At 41.2% G+C, this 19,356-nt stretch overlaps 1 protein-coding gene across 1 annotated transcript; it reads left to right on the top strand.

Moving 5' to 3' along the window:
- The first annotated feature begins 11,165 nt into the window (after positions 1–11,165).
- cnga1a (cyclic nucleotide gated channel subunit alpha 1a) lies at positions 11,166–15,273 on the top strand. Its single transcript, XM_053416811.1, has 8 exons — positions 11,166–11,251; positions 11,367–11,429; positions 11,558–11,587; positions 11,673–11,879; positions 11,955–12,059; positions 12,350–12,456; positions 13,656–14,266; positions 14,347–15,273. Exons 1-8 carry the CDS (start codon positions 11,166–11,168, stop codon positions 15,271–15,273), a joined length of 2,136 nt encoding a protein of 711 aa, XP_053272786.1.
- Positions 15,274–19,356: the final 4,083 nt, after the last annotated feature.

Below are 19,356 nucleotides of genomic sequence, written 5' to 3' on the forward strand. Positions count from 1 at the left end.
TTGTAAGTTTTTCCTTTTTTCATTCAGAATTATGATGAATTATGAAAACTCCTCTACTCATAGGAATATAATATAATACAATAAAATAATACAATAAACAACAGCTGGATTTATTGATATGTTTGTGTTTTTGCAGTACTACCCCTATGACTTCTCTCAGCAGAGGGTAAACATTTCAAACTTTTGAGATATTACATACTACACAGCATAAATATGAAATACTTTTACAGATAAACACAAACTCTCACTCTTTTTGTTTCAGATAATCACAAACATTCCACCGATGACAAACGTCCCTCAGGTAAAAAAAAAGGACTGACTTTCGACTCTAATTATCCATGATGCCCTTTACTGCTTTTTGTTTCGCTCCGGAAAAATGTTTTATTCACATCCTGAATTCATTTGTTTTTTCCCCACAGTCTCTTCCCTTTGATTATCCTCCTCAGAATATTCCAAACATTCCCCAGCAAAACCTGAATGTGAGAGAACATGTTTTCATCTCAATGTGCTTTCAAATTATTCATTAGATTAATTGCGAGTCTTTCTCGAATTCTCTCCCATTAAAATAAAGACGTATGTTCTTTTTTTTCAGATTCCATCATTTGATGCCAACCCTCTGCCATCCCAGGATCCTCTGCAGCCTCTCCAGGACCAGCCCCCACAGACAAGCCAGGTTATTATCAATCTATATATCACAATGCATTTTACTCAAAGCTGTACTGCCAATGAATGTGTTTACTGAAAATGTCACATAAATTGAATGTATAGCAAATAAAAGATCTTATTTAAATTCCTCATTTATCTTTGCAGATGCCAGCGAAGGTCTAAAGCCGATGAAAGAAACGAAAAGGACCTTTCCTTCCACCTTAACATCCAGCTATGACCTTTAATCTGATTAGGACTGATTATCTTTTTTATATATTCTTGCTTGAGTTAACATAAAAATGCTATGATAATCATAAAATAGCTTTTTACTAAGAAAACCGTTGAAATAGTGAACCACATTATGATATGATCATCTGCATAGAATGAAACCGTTCTGACAAATGATCTGCTTCACTTTGTAGTTGTCAAGATTAACAATAACTTATTGTAGACTTGTGTAAACCTTCAGCAGTCATCTTTCTCTGTCCACGGTCAACTGCAGGATTAGTTTTCACTAGTATTGTGGCAATGAGGCACTTTAAAACGCTGCATTTTCACACTATTTAAGAATTATGCTGCAACAAGCTTTTCTTCTGTGTAATTTTCTTTTAAATAAAGTCACATTTTCCAAGCAATTTCTTGTTATGCTGTCTTTTTAAAATGTGTTGTTCTAATGTGTTGTTTACATTCTTTTTTTTAATCATCTTGGAGACACTTGCTAGATGTACATTAACTTGTATGGTCATATCTCATGAAGCCATCCAGCCCAAAATGGTTATCATCCATACCCCTGGAGAGTGTGATATTATTATATGGTAAGATCCATTTGGATGTAAGGAATCATTTGTCACAATTTGATACGACTACATGACAGTGAAACCTTTGTTACATTGGAGGGTAGAAAATAAACTTGAGTATCATCAGCATAAAATAAAGATCCTTCCACCCACCCATCTTTTTCTAAGGCTAAGTTTGATGTTTCAGACATCACTCTCCCTTGCTATTCTGTCTAGTTCCTCTAGGGAAACCAAATATGTTTCCAGGCCAGACAGGATATTTGATCCTTTTACTGAGTCTTGGTTTTACCTTGGAGTCTCTTTCCAGTTGGGTGTGGCCAGAAAGAACCTCCACCACTCCCTCTTCAATACAAAAGTCCAGTATAACAGTCACTGATGCCCCAGCAACCCATTTATCCTTAAATCACTTTGAACAAGGACCAGAGATACTTCAACTCCTTCAGTTGGGGAAGCTACTAACCCCCAACCCAGAGAAAGCTATTCCTTTCCTATGGCCTGGCTGCGTCTCATCTCATCCGTCACTATCCGCTGCAATCTGTCCCTGTGCACTGGAGGTCACAGTCTGGTGAACCCAACTGAAACACATCATCCGCATAAAAGCAATTGAAATAACTTGTGCTCATGAAACGTGTATACGGATAAACTGAAAACAACTGAGGGCCTCTGTTTGACCCCTGTGGAACACCACAGGTCAGAGAGCAAGGGAAGAAGAGGGAATGTAGAGCAAAAATAACTGTTTCTGTTGGAAAGTTAAAAGATACATTATGGGAGTGAATACCACAGATCTCTTCTCGGGTATAAGATTTAAACAGTCAGAGCCCGTGTGCAGTGCAGTTCATCGTAGATAAAACCCAGCATACATATGTGGTTGAGTAAATTTCCCCACGGTGTCGTTAAAGAGTAAATACCATGAAGGAAAACTGTCTTTCTGATCCTGACTCCCCTGGGGACGAAAGCCTGTCACAACATGAATTAACCTTCGTCTCTTCATAGAGAAAAAAAGAGAGGCAGAGGCGCCGTCCTGTCACGCTATGTCTCACCTCAGAAGTTTCCATCTCTGGAACTTTAGATCACATACATTCGTAACTTCTATCACTCACAGATGAGGACATGTTGACAGCAGGTTTAAAAGCATTAATTACCAGCAAGGACAGCAGGGAGTCTGTGTTTGTGTGTGCGTGTGTGTACACGTTTGTGTTGCCTCTTTAGGACCTTTTCGGAGCATTAAAGGGATAGTTCAATCAAACATTTTAATTCACTGATTATCTGTGGTTGAAGTGTTTGAGTTCCGCAAAACACTTTTGGAGTTTCATTGGTAAACAGGGTAACTCGTGACCAATTCTTCAAACATACCCCTGTCTTTTATTGCCCTGGAACCAAACTTGAAAAAACAAATACAGATGACTTGAAGCTGACATACGCATGTGAAGTAATGACAGTGACTGAATAGCACCTAGTTTGACTTGAGAATAATAATATCAAGGTAGATATATGACAGATGTATGACATATGAGAGCTATATATATGACATGATTTAGGCTTTAGGTAGACATAGTGGTGAGTAGATAAAGACTGAATCTTAATTTTTGTGTGAACTATCCCTTTAACACAAACCTTATCAGGAGCATTAAGGCCTCAGTATGCTTCTCCGAGTCCGTTTCGGAATGACGGACGGACGGATCGGACGGACCCTTTTTGATTTATAGTTCTACGAGCCTTTTTGTTGTGAAAACAATTCACCGCCAGAACAGTAGATGGCGAAACGGAAGTCGAGCTTAGACAAGCCTACCTCATGAGGTATATAGAAGAAGTCCACGCTGGTTTATTTAAGTCCTCCCGGCTCCTCACACACAGTGAACGATGGTAACAAAAAAATGATGTTGATGACGCGACAGTTTTTGCTGAATAAAGTGAAACCCAGCGGGTCAAAATGCTTTTGTTATCGTGTCTTAGCGCAGCAGTTCCCTGGTCTTGTTTCCAAACTGCGTTGCTAATTCAACAGCTGCAACAGCTTGAAGCTACACGGAGGCAGCTAGCTCCCCCCAGCTTCCACACACAGTCAGCACGGACAGCCGATACTAGCTACTACCAAGTGTTTGCTTCTAACCTGACGGTGTTTGAGAAACAGTGTCATGAGCCGTGGGATTAAAGTCAGCGGGTTTTTGCGCTGTTCCCACCGCAGTTAGCATGGTGGCTAGCCCGCTACCCCCGTTATCAAAGTTCGTTATAACCGTATGTGACCGTACACACATGCTGTAAGTGCTCTAACCAGCCACCGTCAGCCGGACAACGCCGCTGGCTTAACACACTTGTCACATTAATCATAGAGTCGTAGTTGTGATTTTGGTTTATTGTGATGTAGGGAATGGAACAGGAAGTTTCCATTCCGAAATGCTGGCGTTAGCGGACCAATCACAGCCAAGTGCTATCCGTGGGCTGTCCGTCATTTCGACGTGTAGTTAGAAAAATGAGAGCTGCACGAAAAGCTCTCCGAGGAGCCTCGGAGAGGCACGGAGAGGGCGTTCCACGTTGGAGAGGGCGGTCCTATCTGTCCGTGTCCGTCAAAACGCAGAAGCATACATTGGCCTTTAGACCTCCTGGGGCACGGAACAGCATCTTAATGAGACCAAACATAATTTCTGAGGTCCTGGTTAAGGTTAATGGTTAGGTTCTTCTAATTGAATGGTAAAAATCATCATGGAAAAGTTTTCAGGAGTTGGAATTACCACAGATTTACCACAGAGGAGGTTTCAGTACATATGCAATCAGAAATTGTATTTTAGATCAGGAAGAAGGCAGAAGAGAATTGAGAGGATTGTGTTCCAACCAAGGGCACAGCAGGAAGCAGGGTAGAACATGTAGGGAATTTGATTTGCTTGATAAGAGAGTTTATTTAATTTGCCCAAAGGATTCCTGTTGGTGCAGACAATAATTAGTTTATTATTCAACATTTTTTTAAGGCAGTAGAAAAAGGCGTTCTCATTGTGTGCCGAGATAAGTAGAAGTTTTAAGGACCATTAAGGAAATTGTTGTCCCAGTGAAACTCATTAGCTCAGCAGGTTTGAGGCAAGAATGTCTAGAATACAGTTTTGCAGATTACAGAGTAAGTCTGATTATCTTACTTAGAATCACAAAACAAACCTACAATGTTCCAAATTGCTGTAATGAGCGGCCACACCAGCTAAAGCAAACAAGGATCAGTTCAGGTCAGACACCACAAAAAAGGTACTTCCCAATGAAAATTTGTGTTTGTGTTTTCACCACACACACACACACACTGAGTGTAAATTTCAGTGTTTCAGTGTGAGGTAATTACTTAAATGTCCTGCTATTTCAAATACTCAAATGCAGTTCACATTATATTTGACTAAAGTATCAAGTGTAAAATTCGTACCTACAAGTGAAATCAAGTTATATAAGTTCAAGTTATATCAGCATGAAAATGTGACTATTTCAGAGAGTGAAGGCAGTGCTACATTTATTTACAGTTAGATTTAATAATGTAGTTCCTAACTGTCGGGTCAGGCCTCCTCTTAAGGGTCACATTGTAAATCCAGGTGATCATGAGATGATCAAGATGAGGAAAGAAAAAAGTAAGATCAGCTACATAACTGTATTCACCTGAGGTTTTGTCTCTTATCTATTGTTAGATTATGATTTATTAATATTTTAGATTATTATAAAAAAAAAAATTATACCATTCAAAGGTAATATGACAAAGTCAAAAACTTTTGTATCCCCTGGTTTAACAATGCAATGTATAAGGTATTCATCACACTAAAGATGGACGACATGACAGCTCTCCAAAAGTGAAGCCAAATCATCTTTAACGCCAACTAATGCCTGGCTGCAGTATAGGTTATAAACCCTGCCTCCTCCATGTTAATGACTGGGACATGGAGCTCACTTAAAAGTCCAAATACAAATTAAATACAAATATGGCTTCTCTCAGCCAAACAGTGATCACTAATGGGCTGACCCAAATTGATCAAAAGGACCATATGGCAAGGCCCATACTACATTCTTATACAACAGGAGGAAGTGGACATATGGCTTCTTTCTTTATAAACTGTAGGATTGTAGAAATAAATATATTCATGACAGGATTTAGGCAAACTAAGTTGTGCTATACTCAGTCACTGCCATTACTTCACATGCTTATGTCAGCTTCAAGCCATCTTGTGTTCTCTTTTTTTTAAAGTTTGGTTGCAGGGCAATAAAAGACAGGGGTATGTGTGCGAAGCCGACCTGCACACTGTGTAATTAACTATAAGAGGGGCCTTAACCCTGCATGCCTTTTCCAGTTTTGAAGTGTAAGGATATTTCTTCACTGGAGGTGATTGGCTGTCACGGGATGTTCCAGTATATAAATGGCTTCCATGTTGTGAAGATGAAGTAGATTACCTTCCATCCCTGAGGAGAAACATTTTCAACCGCTGTCTGCACCGGAAAGAAAAAAAGGTAATGGATTGTCAGATATAAGGAATTTCTGAATTGTATCTATAAAACTTTACCCTGCATATATTAAAAACGTCTGTAGTAATAATGTTGCTCTTTAATTTAGTATAGAATTATTATTTAATTTAATTTATTCATATTTTTATTGCATCTTTTTCCTTATTCTCATTGCTTCTTTCATTCTTTTGAATTATTTCAAGTATTTATAATTATTTCAATAAGTCCTATGATATGTTTTTGTCTAGACTGAGTCATGATGAAGCTGCTGGTGATCATGTTGTGCCTGCTGGCCACTAGCTTTGCAGCCCCTGTAAGTCTTTCCTCTTTTCTCCCCGCTGAATAATCCCTTTTTAAACATGTAACCTCCACACAACACTGCATACAACAACACTTTTTACACAAAGCTGTTTTCTCTCCGTCCCCTCTAAATCCACAGGTTCCAGGGAGTGAAAGCACCGAGGTAAGAGGTCATCTGTCTTTTCTTTTCCGTGAAGTCTGCGTCTGTGGATGTGTCTGGTTGCCTCGGCATGTCCTGCCAAGTTTTTTGTCATGTCATCGAATGCGCGGTGTGATGGGCGTCTGACAGAGAGCAAATCATCTTCTTAATTGCACGAGCATGTCTGGAGACGTCTGGTATTTCTTCCGCAGGTTGCGGCGCATGCTAATGAGGCCCTCAGGTGGATGGAGATGTACAGGCTGTACCAGCAGCAGGTAGAAGGGCTTCAGCAGTATCGCCAAAAGAAAAAAAGACAAATTTAATTAAGAAAAGATAAAAGTAGAGAATAAAATAAATCATCTGCTTATCATCTAGTTAGTTTGGCATTAATCATTAATCTGTATTTTCCAGGGAGTAGTTGGAAACCCCTTCATTTCTGCTGCTGATGCTCCTGTAAGTTTATTAATGTTGTGGGACTCAGGAATAAAACTGTTTGCAGTGGAGAGCACACATAGAGCACAACACCACTTTAAACTACAGCAGCAAATCTGTGAGAATTCAAAAAGAGCTAAATGAGTTTCACTGATGCAGGCTGCTGCTGCACCAGCTTCCCCAGCTGAAGTGGCCCCTGTGGCTCCTGTGGCGGCTGAAGATGCATCAGAGGAGGAGACAGAGGTGAGAGGCCACCTTTGTATTGCAGTGCAGAGTTTTAACTCTACCGACCGTAGGGCTGTGGGTAAAGTAGAGCATGGACACCATCCATGTTTATTGTCTGAACCCAATAACGTGGGACACCTGAAAGTAGCACCACCAATGTTAAACGTCACTCACATCGCATGCATTGTAAGGTGCAGCACATGGTTCCAGATCTAAACCAAGGATTGTGTTTACCATTTATAACTACCATTAATTAAATCACTTACTTTTTCAAACATAAAACTGAGGAGAATGAAGGTAATCGACAGAGTAAAACAAAACTAAATCTAATTTTACAATATCTCACTGAACAGAATATTGTTCTTTCACCCTTAACAGAGATTAACTGTTTCTGGAGGGAGAAATTAAATGTTCTTCATTCCACTTTGTGTCTTTGAGGCTTCTTGTGGATCAAAAACACTTGTCCTCCTCATTCACTGTGTCAAATCTTGGAGCTCTGCCTTAGAATCAATGTGTTTGTTTCTCCTACAAAAGATTTGGTACGTAAGGCAGAACTCCATCATTTTGAAAAAAGGAGTTATCTCTTGTCTTGAGAAGTTTACCTGAATTAGATTTTCAACCAAATTCTGAATTTGATTTTCAACCAAATTCTGACTGCAGATGTTATGATTCATCATAGAGCCCTGGGGAAAGAACAAAAAAAGATGACTTCACTTGGTAACACACAAAGGAATGAAGATGTTTCAATTCAAAATAATCAATTGACAGTATAATAATATTTCTTTGTGATATCAATTGAAGTATATTTTTAACTTGGTAAACAATTTTCGTCTTTACATGTAGGGAAAGCATGGGTGATAATACCATTAATATTGGCTCTGTTATGATCAAATGTCTCACTCAATAATGATGATGTATATCCACAATACCAGGACCCTGAAACTGAAGAGGAATTTACTTGACTGTTTTTACATGTATTTGTTTTCTTGTTGATTGTATTTGTGCTTTAAAAAGAGAGCAGATTCACTGAAGTTGAAATGTATTGCATCAAAGTGATCAAGTATCATCTGGGGAAAAATGCTTTCAGGCTCTTTTCACTTTTATAGTAGCAGTGTTATGCACTTTGATACAACGGGTAAAGACAAAAGATAAGGATTTGAAGTTGAATAAGGTTCTAATGGCTCTCCAGTGATCTTTCAGCAATGCCGGACCCTACTTTTCCTTTAATGGAACCTTTAATGGGATTTTCCGTTTGACCTCTCTGACCCCTGGTAAATGTCTTGTAAACTTTATGCCAACTGTTTTCACACAGGGCCTCTGTGATCTCCGAGCAAAAGCTTGGAAGTGTCACTTGACTAGTTCTCTCACACTTTTCAAAGCTCCTCTGCCACAAAAGACTTTATACATTTGTGCTCCCAGGCTGTGTTGTGCCTTTCCCATCCAAATGTCCTTCAGCCAATATCAGCTGGGAGTGGCTCCAGCCCCCCTGTGAAAGGATAAGTGGCAGATAATGGATGGATGGATGGTTCTGAAAACAGACAAAACTATGTGGACTGTCTAAGTATCAACTCTAAGTAATTTCCTTTCTATTTCTCATACTCAGGAAGGGGACGCTGTTCCCAAAGCTGGTGCACCCGCTGGCGCTGCCCCTCTGAACTCTGACGAGGAAGAGGAGGCTGAAGAGGTGGAGGCAGCTGAGGCTGAGCCAGCTGTGGTTGAGGCAGCACCAGCAGAGCCAGAAGCAGTGGACCCTGCAGCTGCTGCTGAGCCAGCTGTGGTGGATGTCCCTGTAGAGGCCGCACCGGTTGATGCTGCTGCCGTTGATGCTGCACCGGTTGATGCTGCTGCCGTTGATGCTGCACCGGTTGATGCTGCTGCCGTTGATGCTGCTCCGGTTGATGCTGCTGCCGTTGATGCTGCAGCTGTAGATGCTGCTGCTGTGGATGTGCCTCCAGTCGACGTGGCCCCCGTGGACATTGCCCCTGAGGTGGCTGCAGATGTGGCCGCAGCCGACGTCCCTGCCGACGCTGGTGCCGCTGATGCTGCCCCGGTGGCAGCTTAGGCTGCCACAGCTGGAATGGAAGCAGATCCTGCTGCAGTGTCGTTATCTTCCCCTTATCTCCAGCCGAAGTGCTCCTCTTTTAGCAGCTAAGACAGAAGCTGGCAGGCAGCGGTGGGTGCTGTAGGTGCACCAACACAGCAGAGAAAGGCTGTGACATGCTTAAAAGAGACTATCTAACCTACAGTATATGCGCTTTGTGAGACAAAACAAGTGTTTTCACTTCAGAATTGGACAATTAAAGATTGTCTTTGTAATCTTTTGTCTTTCTTTTATTAAAATACTTTTGCAATACTGTGCTTCAGTTGTGATCTATTAGACCTGGACACATTTAGATGAGGATCATACATCTGCAGCATGCTCTGTTTAAGTCATCCACACGTCTCTTCCTATATTTCTTATGTCTCTCTGTGGCTGACTGTCTTTATTCATTTGTGGAGGTCATGCAAGGAAAGCACAGGCATCACGATGAATTTCAATATAATACCAGGACACTGACACTGAAGCAGCAGCTTGATTCAACCACAGCGATGCTCAGTTCAAGTAGACGCTGTGTTTCCACAGAAATACAAACACCTCATCAGCCAACAGGGAGAGCCACACAACCACAGGACGTGAGGCGAGACGGATCTCCTGTTATTAAGCTACAGCACTTGATGATGACAGAGGGTTGGATTTAATCCAACCTGTCATGATTCTTATTCAAATAAAAGGAACCGGTGCAGCTGATCTGAAATCTGTAACACCCGGCAGCATCTAATAGGATCAGGGCTGGATATGGCTGAGAGTGCTGAGTGAGCAGGGGAGGCTAGTGTGTGTGTGTGTGTGTGTGTGTGTGTGTGTTTGTGTTTGAATGTGTGTGTGGGTGTGTGACAGCAGATCAAATCCTCTGCTGTTCCACTCTCTGCCGGTCAGGAAAATTAGAGCGTGTTGCAGTTTAAAAAGTAAAAGCGAACACTGAATGGTTTCCAGTCTTGTGGATCCACACTAACCAGTTTATTGAGGTTCGTCCAAACTACGGTTGACAGTTTATCCCTCACTGCAGCGGACAAACAAAGCTGGATGAGTGACTATGCTTCACCTCTTCTCAGCCAAGTCTAATCCACAAATCCTTATCAGGGTCACTGAGACTCTACGACACAGTTAGTCAGACTCAATGCTTGTAGGTGTCTGGAACCATGTTATTATTATTAGCATCTGATAACTGATGCTATAAATCTTCTTCTGAGGTGAGAGGCCAGTTTCCAGATCCTAAAAGAAAACTACAGGAGGAGCAAAGCAAAAATGTGCTTTACGTCACATTAACAGGAGGAAAAGGTAAGTTCAGTCAGAGGGAGCCACATTATTTGGAAGGAATCTTTGTAGCCCCACATGTTTATAACACAGTCGATGTGAACAGATTTGTTGAAATTGACCTCTCATGATGTCTGGTTGCTTTCACACAGCTGTCCTTAAACAAACACACACACACAGAACCAGATGTGTCAAACAAACTATTTTACATTATTTAAGAGGTTTCACAGAGGAGAATATTACAGTAGATGTGACGTGCTTGAAGATCTATGAGCTGAAAGGCAGGACAGATGTGGAATGAGAAAGGAATCTATACAATTTGTTGATTTTATTTGGGGCTTCTGTAATATCAGACTGCAGATGTAATTCAGTGCAGTTTTAAAGGAGGATATTTTCACCTTTTGCTCTAATCGGCAATGAGATATTTGATGCGGTACAATTGTACGAGACGTTTTCACAATTTAATAAATATTATTTGCTACGCTTCTTATGACACTGCAAATATGGTCTTAAAAATGTCTGTATGACAAACTCTGTAATACAGTGATTTTTTTCAATCACTGACTGCTGCAGATTTTAATCTAGTACAAGATTCTCGAGACAGACGATCTTTTCAAATGTCTGGTTTTGTCTGACAAAGGGTCCATATCTCGAAAGATATTTAATATCTCTTTATTATCTATCTATATGTATACTAACCTGTGGCTCCCCTGCAACCCTCATAGGTTCAGCTGTGTGGATGATAGGTGGATGGATGGCTAATAATCTGACTTCTGTATGTGAGTGAAGTCTCCCCATTATTTCCATCAGATCTGCTGCCATGACCACCCCAGCAACCCATCACCACCTCACAGTGGCGCCTCACCCTGCAAAGCGAATCCCCTCTGACAGCAAAGAGGATGAGATGTAAGCGAAACCTTCAAAGACGCGTGTCTCCCTCATTCAAAGAGAGGACAAAAGGTTCATTAATGAGATACAACAAAGTGCGACTGGTCGTTAATTAGCTCGTCGTTTGTTTCAGACCTGCGCTTCAACCAAACCCTCACTGTCTGCTCAATGTGAACAACAGCAACAACAGCGAGGAGTAAGTACAATAATGGGGTCAAACAGTGATAAGTGAAGCCCTGGTTTCTTTTTGATGTTTTAAAGTCAATTCAACGAGGCTCGTTACTTAAGAGACTTTAATTAATGTGCTAATTGTTCCTGTTCCAGGGAGAAAAAGGAAATAAAGGACAATAAAGAGTAATTATGTCATGATGAAAACCTTTTCGCAGAGTGAAGGATGTTTAATGTCCTGTTATCATCAATGCACCAATTCTCATTACAGAAAGAAGGAGAATGAGGAAAAGGAAAAAGAAGAAGAAGAAGAAGAAAAGCAGGAAGAAGACAAAGACGAAGTAAATGAAAAGGAAAAAGATGAAGAAAAGGAAAAGGAAGAGGAAAAAGAAAAAGAAAAGGAAAAAGAAAAAGAAAAGGAAAAAGAAAAAGAAAAGGAAAAAGAAAAAGAAAAGGATAAAGAAAAGGACAAAGTTAAGTAAGTGCATAATTTAGAGCAACCTTTCAAGTACTACATGCTGTCAACTATTTAATTCAGTGTTTTCCTCTCTAGACCCAAAGAACTCTTTGTCATTAATCCTGCTGGGAATCTCTATTACCATTGGCTGTTCATCATCACCCTGCCAGTCATGTACAACTGGATGACGATCATAGCCAGGTAACATCTATAATCAGTGATTCCAGTTGTTTCCCGGCTGGTTAAATGTTTATAGTTTCAGCCCCATGGAGTGTTGCTCATATCATATCCTGTGGGAGGCTGACACATATCATTGTGATTTTAGCAGTGAGTCGGCTTTGTGCAGGAAGTTACCTTCTCTTTGTGTTGGCTCAGACCAGTAAGATTGGCTTCACACCAGCTGTAGCAGTGGCACAACAGGACAAAATGGAGTAGGTGCTCAACATTATGCATTCAACCAAACACACTGCTGGTGGCCTTCTCCTGTCCAGGGCTTGCTTTGAGGAGCTGCAGGACAACTACTTCATGTACTGGATTGTTTTGGACTACACCTCCGACCTGGTCTACCTGGCTGATATGTTCCTCAGGCTCAGAACAGGTAAATAACCAAACTGACACAGGCTCAAAGTATAGACGGCTCAACTGATGAAGTTTCTGGCTGCTGTGCTTGTTCGTCATTTTAAGTCTTCAAAGGAAATGATTCAGTGTAAGTGGTGGAGGATGAAGTCCACAGTTCTTGGCCTCTACAAAAATCCCATCTAAAGTTCAGCAAAAGTAAATATGAGCCCTGGAATTTATAGTTTATAAATGCACCTATTTGTGTTACTGTCACTGCAGCTCAGCAGTGAGAGTAACACTCAAGGAGAAAATAAACTCAGACTTCTGAAGCCAAATGTATATTGCACAGTTTGTTGTGAACAAGGACCATGAATTGTGTCACACATTGCTAACACTGCACTTAACTAAATGCATTGCAATTTCGGCTGACACAACAATCACAGCTCCATACGTGGGACACACAATTCTTTCTGGCCAACGTGCCAGGTTTGCTATCAATGCTATGCTAAACAGAAGAACACAGGAAATACAATCCTCAGCCCGATGAAACCACACCAGGTTCACTAGTTCACAATAATGTTTGATCTGATCGGCTAGTGTCTGCCCTTGAGAATTTCTTTAAGCCTGATGTGATTGGCTGGTGTGTCCACTGTTGCATGAACAGATGACTTAACAACAGAGCCCCAATACAACACATGACTTCACCACGTTCAAAGGGAATGAGCAGCATTACAATGGAGGCCTCCAACCCACATGTGTGAGTCCAGTGTTACAGGTTACACACTGAAACAAACTTTCACAAAAAACTGCATTCAGATCTGTTTGATGTAATGCTGCATTAAAATGCCCTTTCAATATGCAAACCCAACCTTTGAGCATTTTAAACATTTTGCTTTGCAGAACTGACAACATCTCCCATCTTGGATCTATGGCATTATTGCATTTTTTACATTTGAATAACAATGAGACACTGATCATCAGGAAATAAAGCCTGATTACAGCTCACACTAATGTGACCAAAATGTGATCAAAGATAAAACACAAAATTATATGAGTGCTGACATTCTTTGAGATACCTTAATCATCACTCACGCAGCATGAGTTTGAAAGGGTGATTATCCAAGTGCAATCAGGGGGTGTTTACAGCAGTACCAGGGGATACTTTAGGTAGGAACTTTTACTTTCTCTGGAACTTTTACTTCTATAAAACTTATGGAGTGTCAACCTCTTTACATGCAGGGTACCTGGAACAAGGTCTATTGGTGAAAGATGAGATGCTGCTGCGGGATCGCTACATCAGCAGCTTCCAGTTTCGCCTCGATGTTGTCTCCATGCTGCCCACAGACGTCTTCTATATCGTCCTGGGCCTCAACTACCCGGAGATCCGCATCAACAAGCTGCTGAGAATCGGGCGCATGTTGGAGTTCTTCACGAGGACAGAGACCAAAACCAATTACCCCAACATCTTCCGCATCGGAAACTTGATTATGTACATCCTCATTATCATCCACTGGAACGCCTGTTTCTACTTCTCCTTCTCCAAGTATATTGGTTTCGGGGCCGACGACTGGGTTTACCCGGCTCTGGATGATCCAGAGCAGCCTGCGTTTGGACTGCCCATGAGGAAGTATGCATTCAGCCTCTACTGGTCCACAATGACCCTGACCACCATCGGAGAAATGCCACCACCAGCTGTGGATTCAGAGTTTTTCTTCCATGTGGCCGACTTCTTAGTGGGAGTCTTGATTTTTGCCACAATTGTAGGAAACATCGCCACCATGATCTCCAACATGAACGCTGCCCAAGCCCAGTTTCAGTCCCGAATCGACAACATCAAGCAATATATGCGGGTAAATGCCCTTCTTCCATTGAAATGTTGAAAAATAATCGTTTTAACTGTGTTTTTAATGTGCTTTCTTTTCATCGAAAGGTTCGAAAGGTCAGCTCGGAGCTTGAGCTGCGAGTCATCAAGTGGTTTGACTATCTGTGGAACAATGGTAAGGCGCAGGATGAAAATGAGGTGCTGCGGTACCTTCCAGACAAACTAAAGGCTGAAATTGCCATCCAGGTCCACATGGCGACGCTAAAAAAAGTTCGTATTTTTGCCGACTGCGAGGCTGGCCTGCTGATCGAGCTGGTGCTCAAGCTGCGGCCTCAAGTCTTCAGCCCCGGGGACTATATCTGCAAGAAGGGCGACATCGGGCGCGAGATGTATATCATCAAAGATGGGAAACTGGCAGTCGTTGCGGACGATGGCGTCACACAGTTTGTTGTCTTGGGAAGTGGCAGCTATTTCGGTGAGATCAGCATCCTCAATATCAAAGGCAGCAAAGCAGGGAACAGGCGGACAGCCAATATCCGCAGCATCGGATACTCAGACCTCTTCTGCCTGTCCAAGGACGACCTGATGGAGTCTCTGACCGAGTATCCGGACGCTAAAGGCATGCTGGAAGACAAAGGCCGGCAGATCCTGATGAAAGACGGTCTGATCGAGCTGGACCCCGCTAACATTTTGCCTGAGGTGCAAGAGCTGGAGGAGCAGGTCAACAGATTGTACAACACTATGGATTTGATGCAGACCAAGCTGAAAAAGATTCTGGGAAATTACAAGAGCGCAGACAAAGCTCTGAGATACCGCATCAATGATCTGGAGCGCCTGACGGGAGAGGAGGTAGAGGACGAGGATGACGAGGAAGAGGAGGTAAGAGAAGACAAGAAGGCGTGTGAAGGGGAGACGAAGGAAGAGGAAAAAGCAGAAGAGGGGGAGAAAAGGGAACAAGAACAAAAAGGTGAAGAGGAAAAAACAGAGGAAGCTAAGGATGAAGATGGAAAGGATGATGAGGCAAAAGAAGAGTGATGAAGCCTCTACAGCAAATTAATAATAACCCACAACTCTCAAAAAAATATATTATGTAGCCACAAAAGATTCTTTCTTTCCGAACTTGCTATTTGTGACAGATCATTAAAACAAACTCTAGAGATGGACTGGAATACTTGCTGGGACCTAAAGGGCTTTTTCATTGAATGCATATGTACATTGTGAAATTAAGGTATTGCCAATGACAATTGTGACATTGAGTTCATATAAAGTTTTGCTATCATTTGTCCTTTATGTTGAACGCTTGTTTACGAGATATCCATGTATCATGTGCTGACAGAGCTACTGCTGTTCCCCGGCCTGCAGTTATCACTGCTGGCCACAAGGGGATAGTAAAGGATTAGCAGGTAAACACATGACACACAGTCACTCTGCAGCATGTGTTACGAGTCATGGAAGCCTTGAAATAACTTCAGAGGCTCTGCGGCTGCTGCACTCTGAGAATAACCAAATCAATAATCAATCAATCAAATTGATTCTAAAAGCTAGAAAAGTAAAAAAAACTCTGGGGTAAGTTAGTAAGGAGGTGGTTAGCTTGAATTTGGCCTCGGTCAGATTTTGGCTATGGTCATTGTGAAGGATGCTCCAAGTTATGGTGTAGCTTTGTGTACCACTATGTCTTGATTTGACCCACAACGACGCACAATTTGGTCCTTCCTCAATACTTGTCACGTACCAGTGTGTTGTCTAAAAGAGTATTGAGAAACAAATATAACACGTTTATTTTTCTCACAGGGAGATCACATGATTGTCTGTTTTTTACTAAACTGAGAGATGTAAGAGTTCCTACTTACTTATTCTGTAGAGAGACACGACTGAAGATTTATTCCATTCAAATGTGTGGGTGTTTCACATCCAGTAGGTTAGACAAATACATTACCACCTCACTTTTATCCTCTCAGCCGCCGTGCACGTGACAATTTCACATCTCTTGTGTTGCTCTGGCCCCTGATAACTCAGTGGCACCAGCAGGTCCACGTTCACCAGCTCTGATTCGTTAATCAAGGAATTGGTATCTGCTCGTCTGAATACCTGACACAGAGGTGGAGGTGATTGGTTGGCTCTCATGCTTCAACTTTCTGTCATTCTCTGAATTAATAGTGACTGTGTGTCACATTCTGCAGGTAGAACAATGTGTTAATTAATGAGGAGAGTATAAGAGCAGATTGTGTGTTTTGCTGCAGCGCATACAAAACAATTAACAGTAGCAGATCTTCACATCAGAGCAGCTAAGAAAAGAAAACGTGGCATTTCCTTGCTTGATAAATGATCTTTTTTGTCATTCAACGGATTTTTCGGACACTAATTTCATTTAGAGCTAATTTGTCGACTGTGGGAGATATGACACAATGTGACATTTCCTCCATTATCTTCACGTTCTATTTTCTTTGGCATATTTGACATTCATGGCAGTTTGGCTTTAGGTACATTATCTAATAAAATTATAAAACATACTATCAAAGCCAGAAATCTTTGACACAATTTTACAAATTTGGGGTCAACAATAAAACATTTTATGATGTTCAATATCACCCTTTTAATTATGCTGTCCTGTACATCCAACTATGTGCAATATAACTTGAATTATTTCATATTAAATATCACATGCATTATTATGGCGGACAGAATTATATTAATATAATGTGCAACCTTACGATGATCATCATTAATAATTTCCAAAACGACTTTTTCTGTCCCCATTTTAGACACATTTTTTGTTTATTACATTATATATATACAAAATTATTTAGAATTGTAGAGACTGCTTCTATTTTGCATCAGTTGGCCTCTTTAACAGACTTGATCCTTCAAGCTCTTTCATTTCTCTGGACCGACACAGAGCAGCACACCCAGCTCTGTATAAATATTGATGTCACACACAACGTGTTGTCAGGAGCTTAGCAGTGATAGCCGGTGAACATGTCTTCACAGACCGGGCACAGGGGAGTGATGGAGCGCACCTTGTTTATCCCGGGGAAATTGCTGCCTATAAGGCTGATTTCCCAAAGGACACGTGTCTCTGTGGGATTGAGCGCCCGAGGGGCTCACGTGTATTCAGCAGCAGAAGCACAATAATCATCCACACTGGAGTAAAAGGGTTTTTTATTAATAATAATAATAATACATTTTATTTGTAAGGCACTCTTCATCCGAGAATCTCAGAGTGCCACATAGTTAAAATCAAAGTCATAAAAAAAAAAACTCAACTCAAAGTAAAAACGCCTTCTTGAATAAAAAGGTTTTTAGGCCAAAAGAGGTCTTAAAAGAGTCCAGGGTCTGTGTTGCCCTCAGGTGGTCAGGGAGACCGTTCCATAGGCGGGGCGCTGCTGAGCAAAAGGCCCGGTCGCCCATGGTGCGGAGCTTGGTGTTGGGAACCCGAAGGAGCGAGCTACTTGTAGATCTGAGGGTGCGGTTGGAGGTTTGGGGAGTGATGAGTTCTTGTAGGTAAGGAGGTGCATGTCCATTTATGCATTTATGGGTGAGGAGTAGGACTTTGTGATCAATCCGGGTTGAGACAGGGAGCCAGTGGAGTGACTGGAGAATTGGAGTTATGTGCTCATATTTACGGACTCTCATCAGGATCCTGGCAGCGCTGTTTTGAATGAATTGCAGTTTTTGGATGTTCTTGCCAGTGATCCCAGTGAAAAGTGAATTGCAGTAGTCCAGTCTAGAGGAGATGAATGCGTGGACGAGCTTCTCTGCATCTGACAGGGTTAAAGTGGGACGCAGTTTGGATATGTTTTTGAGATGATAAAAGGAGGTTTTGCACAGGTGTTTTATATGGTCATTAAAGGTCAGGTGAGGATCAAACCTAACTCCCAGATTAGTGACTGGTGATACATTAACTAGTGGTAATGACATGAAGCAGAAGTGAAACTACTTCCACTTATATAAGACTACAACTTCAGGATCAACCCTGGCTGTAAATAATGTTGCTTATAGATGATCCAGTTCTTTGGGAAAATTACAAAAAAAGAATAACATTTATCCCCATTTGGCCAAGTGTTAGGAAATTTGCTGATTCAAGAAAATATTGAATATTCACAGACCTGTCCTGGAAATATTTCATCATCACAACGGCCCTAAAGGGTTGTGCTGTGTGGATATACTTTCTTGTGAGTATTGAAATGTTATTTTCATGGCACTTTGGCATTCATTATGAAACATAACCTAAAAACATAAAAAGTTGTGGATATAGTTCCATCATTGTTTGTGTGTTTTTTTCCATATAGTCCACCAAGGCTATATATCCTTTGACGGTAATCTGATTTTTACATTAAAAGGGTTTGTCATACACACATTAATACAGGGCATCTACTCACAGCGCTTTTTCTGTTCTGGGACAATGTCGAAATCCTGAATCTACTGTGGTATTGTTCTAAGTGACATTTACTTTTAGCTCCGATCCTAAAAAGGACATGATGGTTCATCAAATTACTTAAATAGTTCACACTGCTACACTGAACTGCTGACGATATGTTGATGAATCAGTAAAAGTATGAGACATAACTGAGGAACATGTGCACGGGGATAAAGGATCTATTCCAGTCCTTCTCCCACCACTGTTCGTCTCTGAGGGGAACAAGTTATTTTAAAACATATTGTTCACCCAGTGTTTAAAACTAAAGCCATAACCTAAAAGCTTTACTCCTGCCCCTCGTTTAATGGAGCAATATTGATTTATTCTGCCAATACCCTGCTGAGCATGCTTTCCCACAGGCCTTTCAGGTCAACACTAATGTGACGTGTGGGTTTCACAAGTATTATGTGGTGAAAGTCATGGTTTCACAGAGTGAAGGTTCAGCACATGTCAGTACAGCAGAGAAACTGAGTTTTAGAAATGAGTGAACAAAGGGAAAGAACCTTTTATCGCTGGGGTTAAATTTAACACATATTAAATCTATAATTACCTCCAGAAAGGAGGTTATGTTCTTGCATTAAGAAGTTTGTTTGGCAGTTGACAGGTTTAAAAAAAAAAAAAAAAAGTACTGAACAGAAATCATAAACCTTGTGGATGGATGCAGTCTGGGTCAGGGTAGCACCTATTACATTTTGGTGCAG

The sequence above is a fragment of the Pleuronectes platessa genome, chromosome 3 (genome assembly GCF_947347685.1).
Source record: "Pleuronectes platessa chromosome 3, fPlePla1.1, whole genome shotgun sequence".
In the NCBI taxonomy this organism is placed as follows: Eukaryota; Metazoa; Chordata; class Actinopteri; order Pleuronectiformes; family Pleuronectidae; genus Pleuronectes; species Pleuronectes platessa.

What these genes read in the sequence shown, in the direction of transcription:
- cnga1a (XM_053416811.1), top strand. Translation starts at nt 11,166, where the DNA reads ATGACCACCCCAGCAACCCATCACCACCTCACAGTGGCGCCTCACCCT. An exon ending in GTTCCTCAGGCTCAGAACAG is followed by an intron (nt 12,457 to 13,655) that starts GTAAATAACCAA and finishes CTTTACATGCAG; the next exon opens with GGTACCTGGAACAAGGTCTA. An exon ending in ACATCAAGCAATATATGCGG is followed by an intron (nt 14,267 to 14,346) that starts GTAAATGCCCTT and finishes TTTCATCGAAAG; the next exon opens with GTTCGAAAGGTCAGCTCGGA.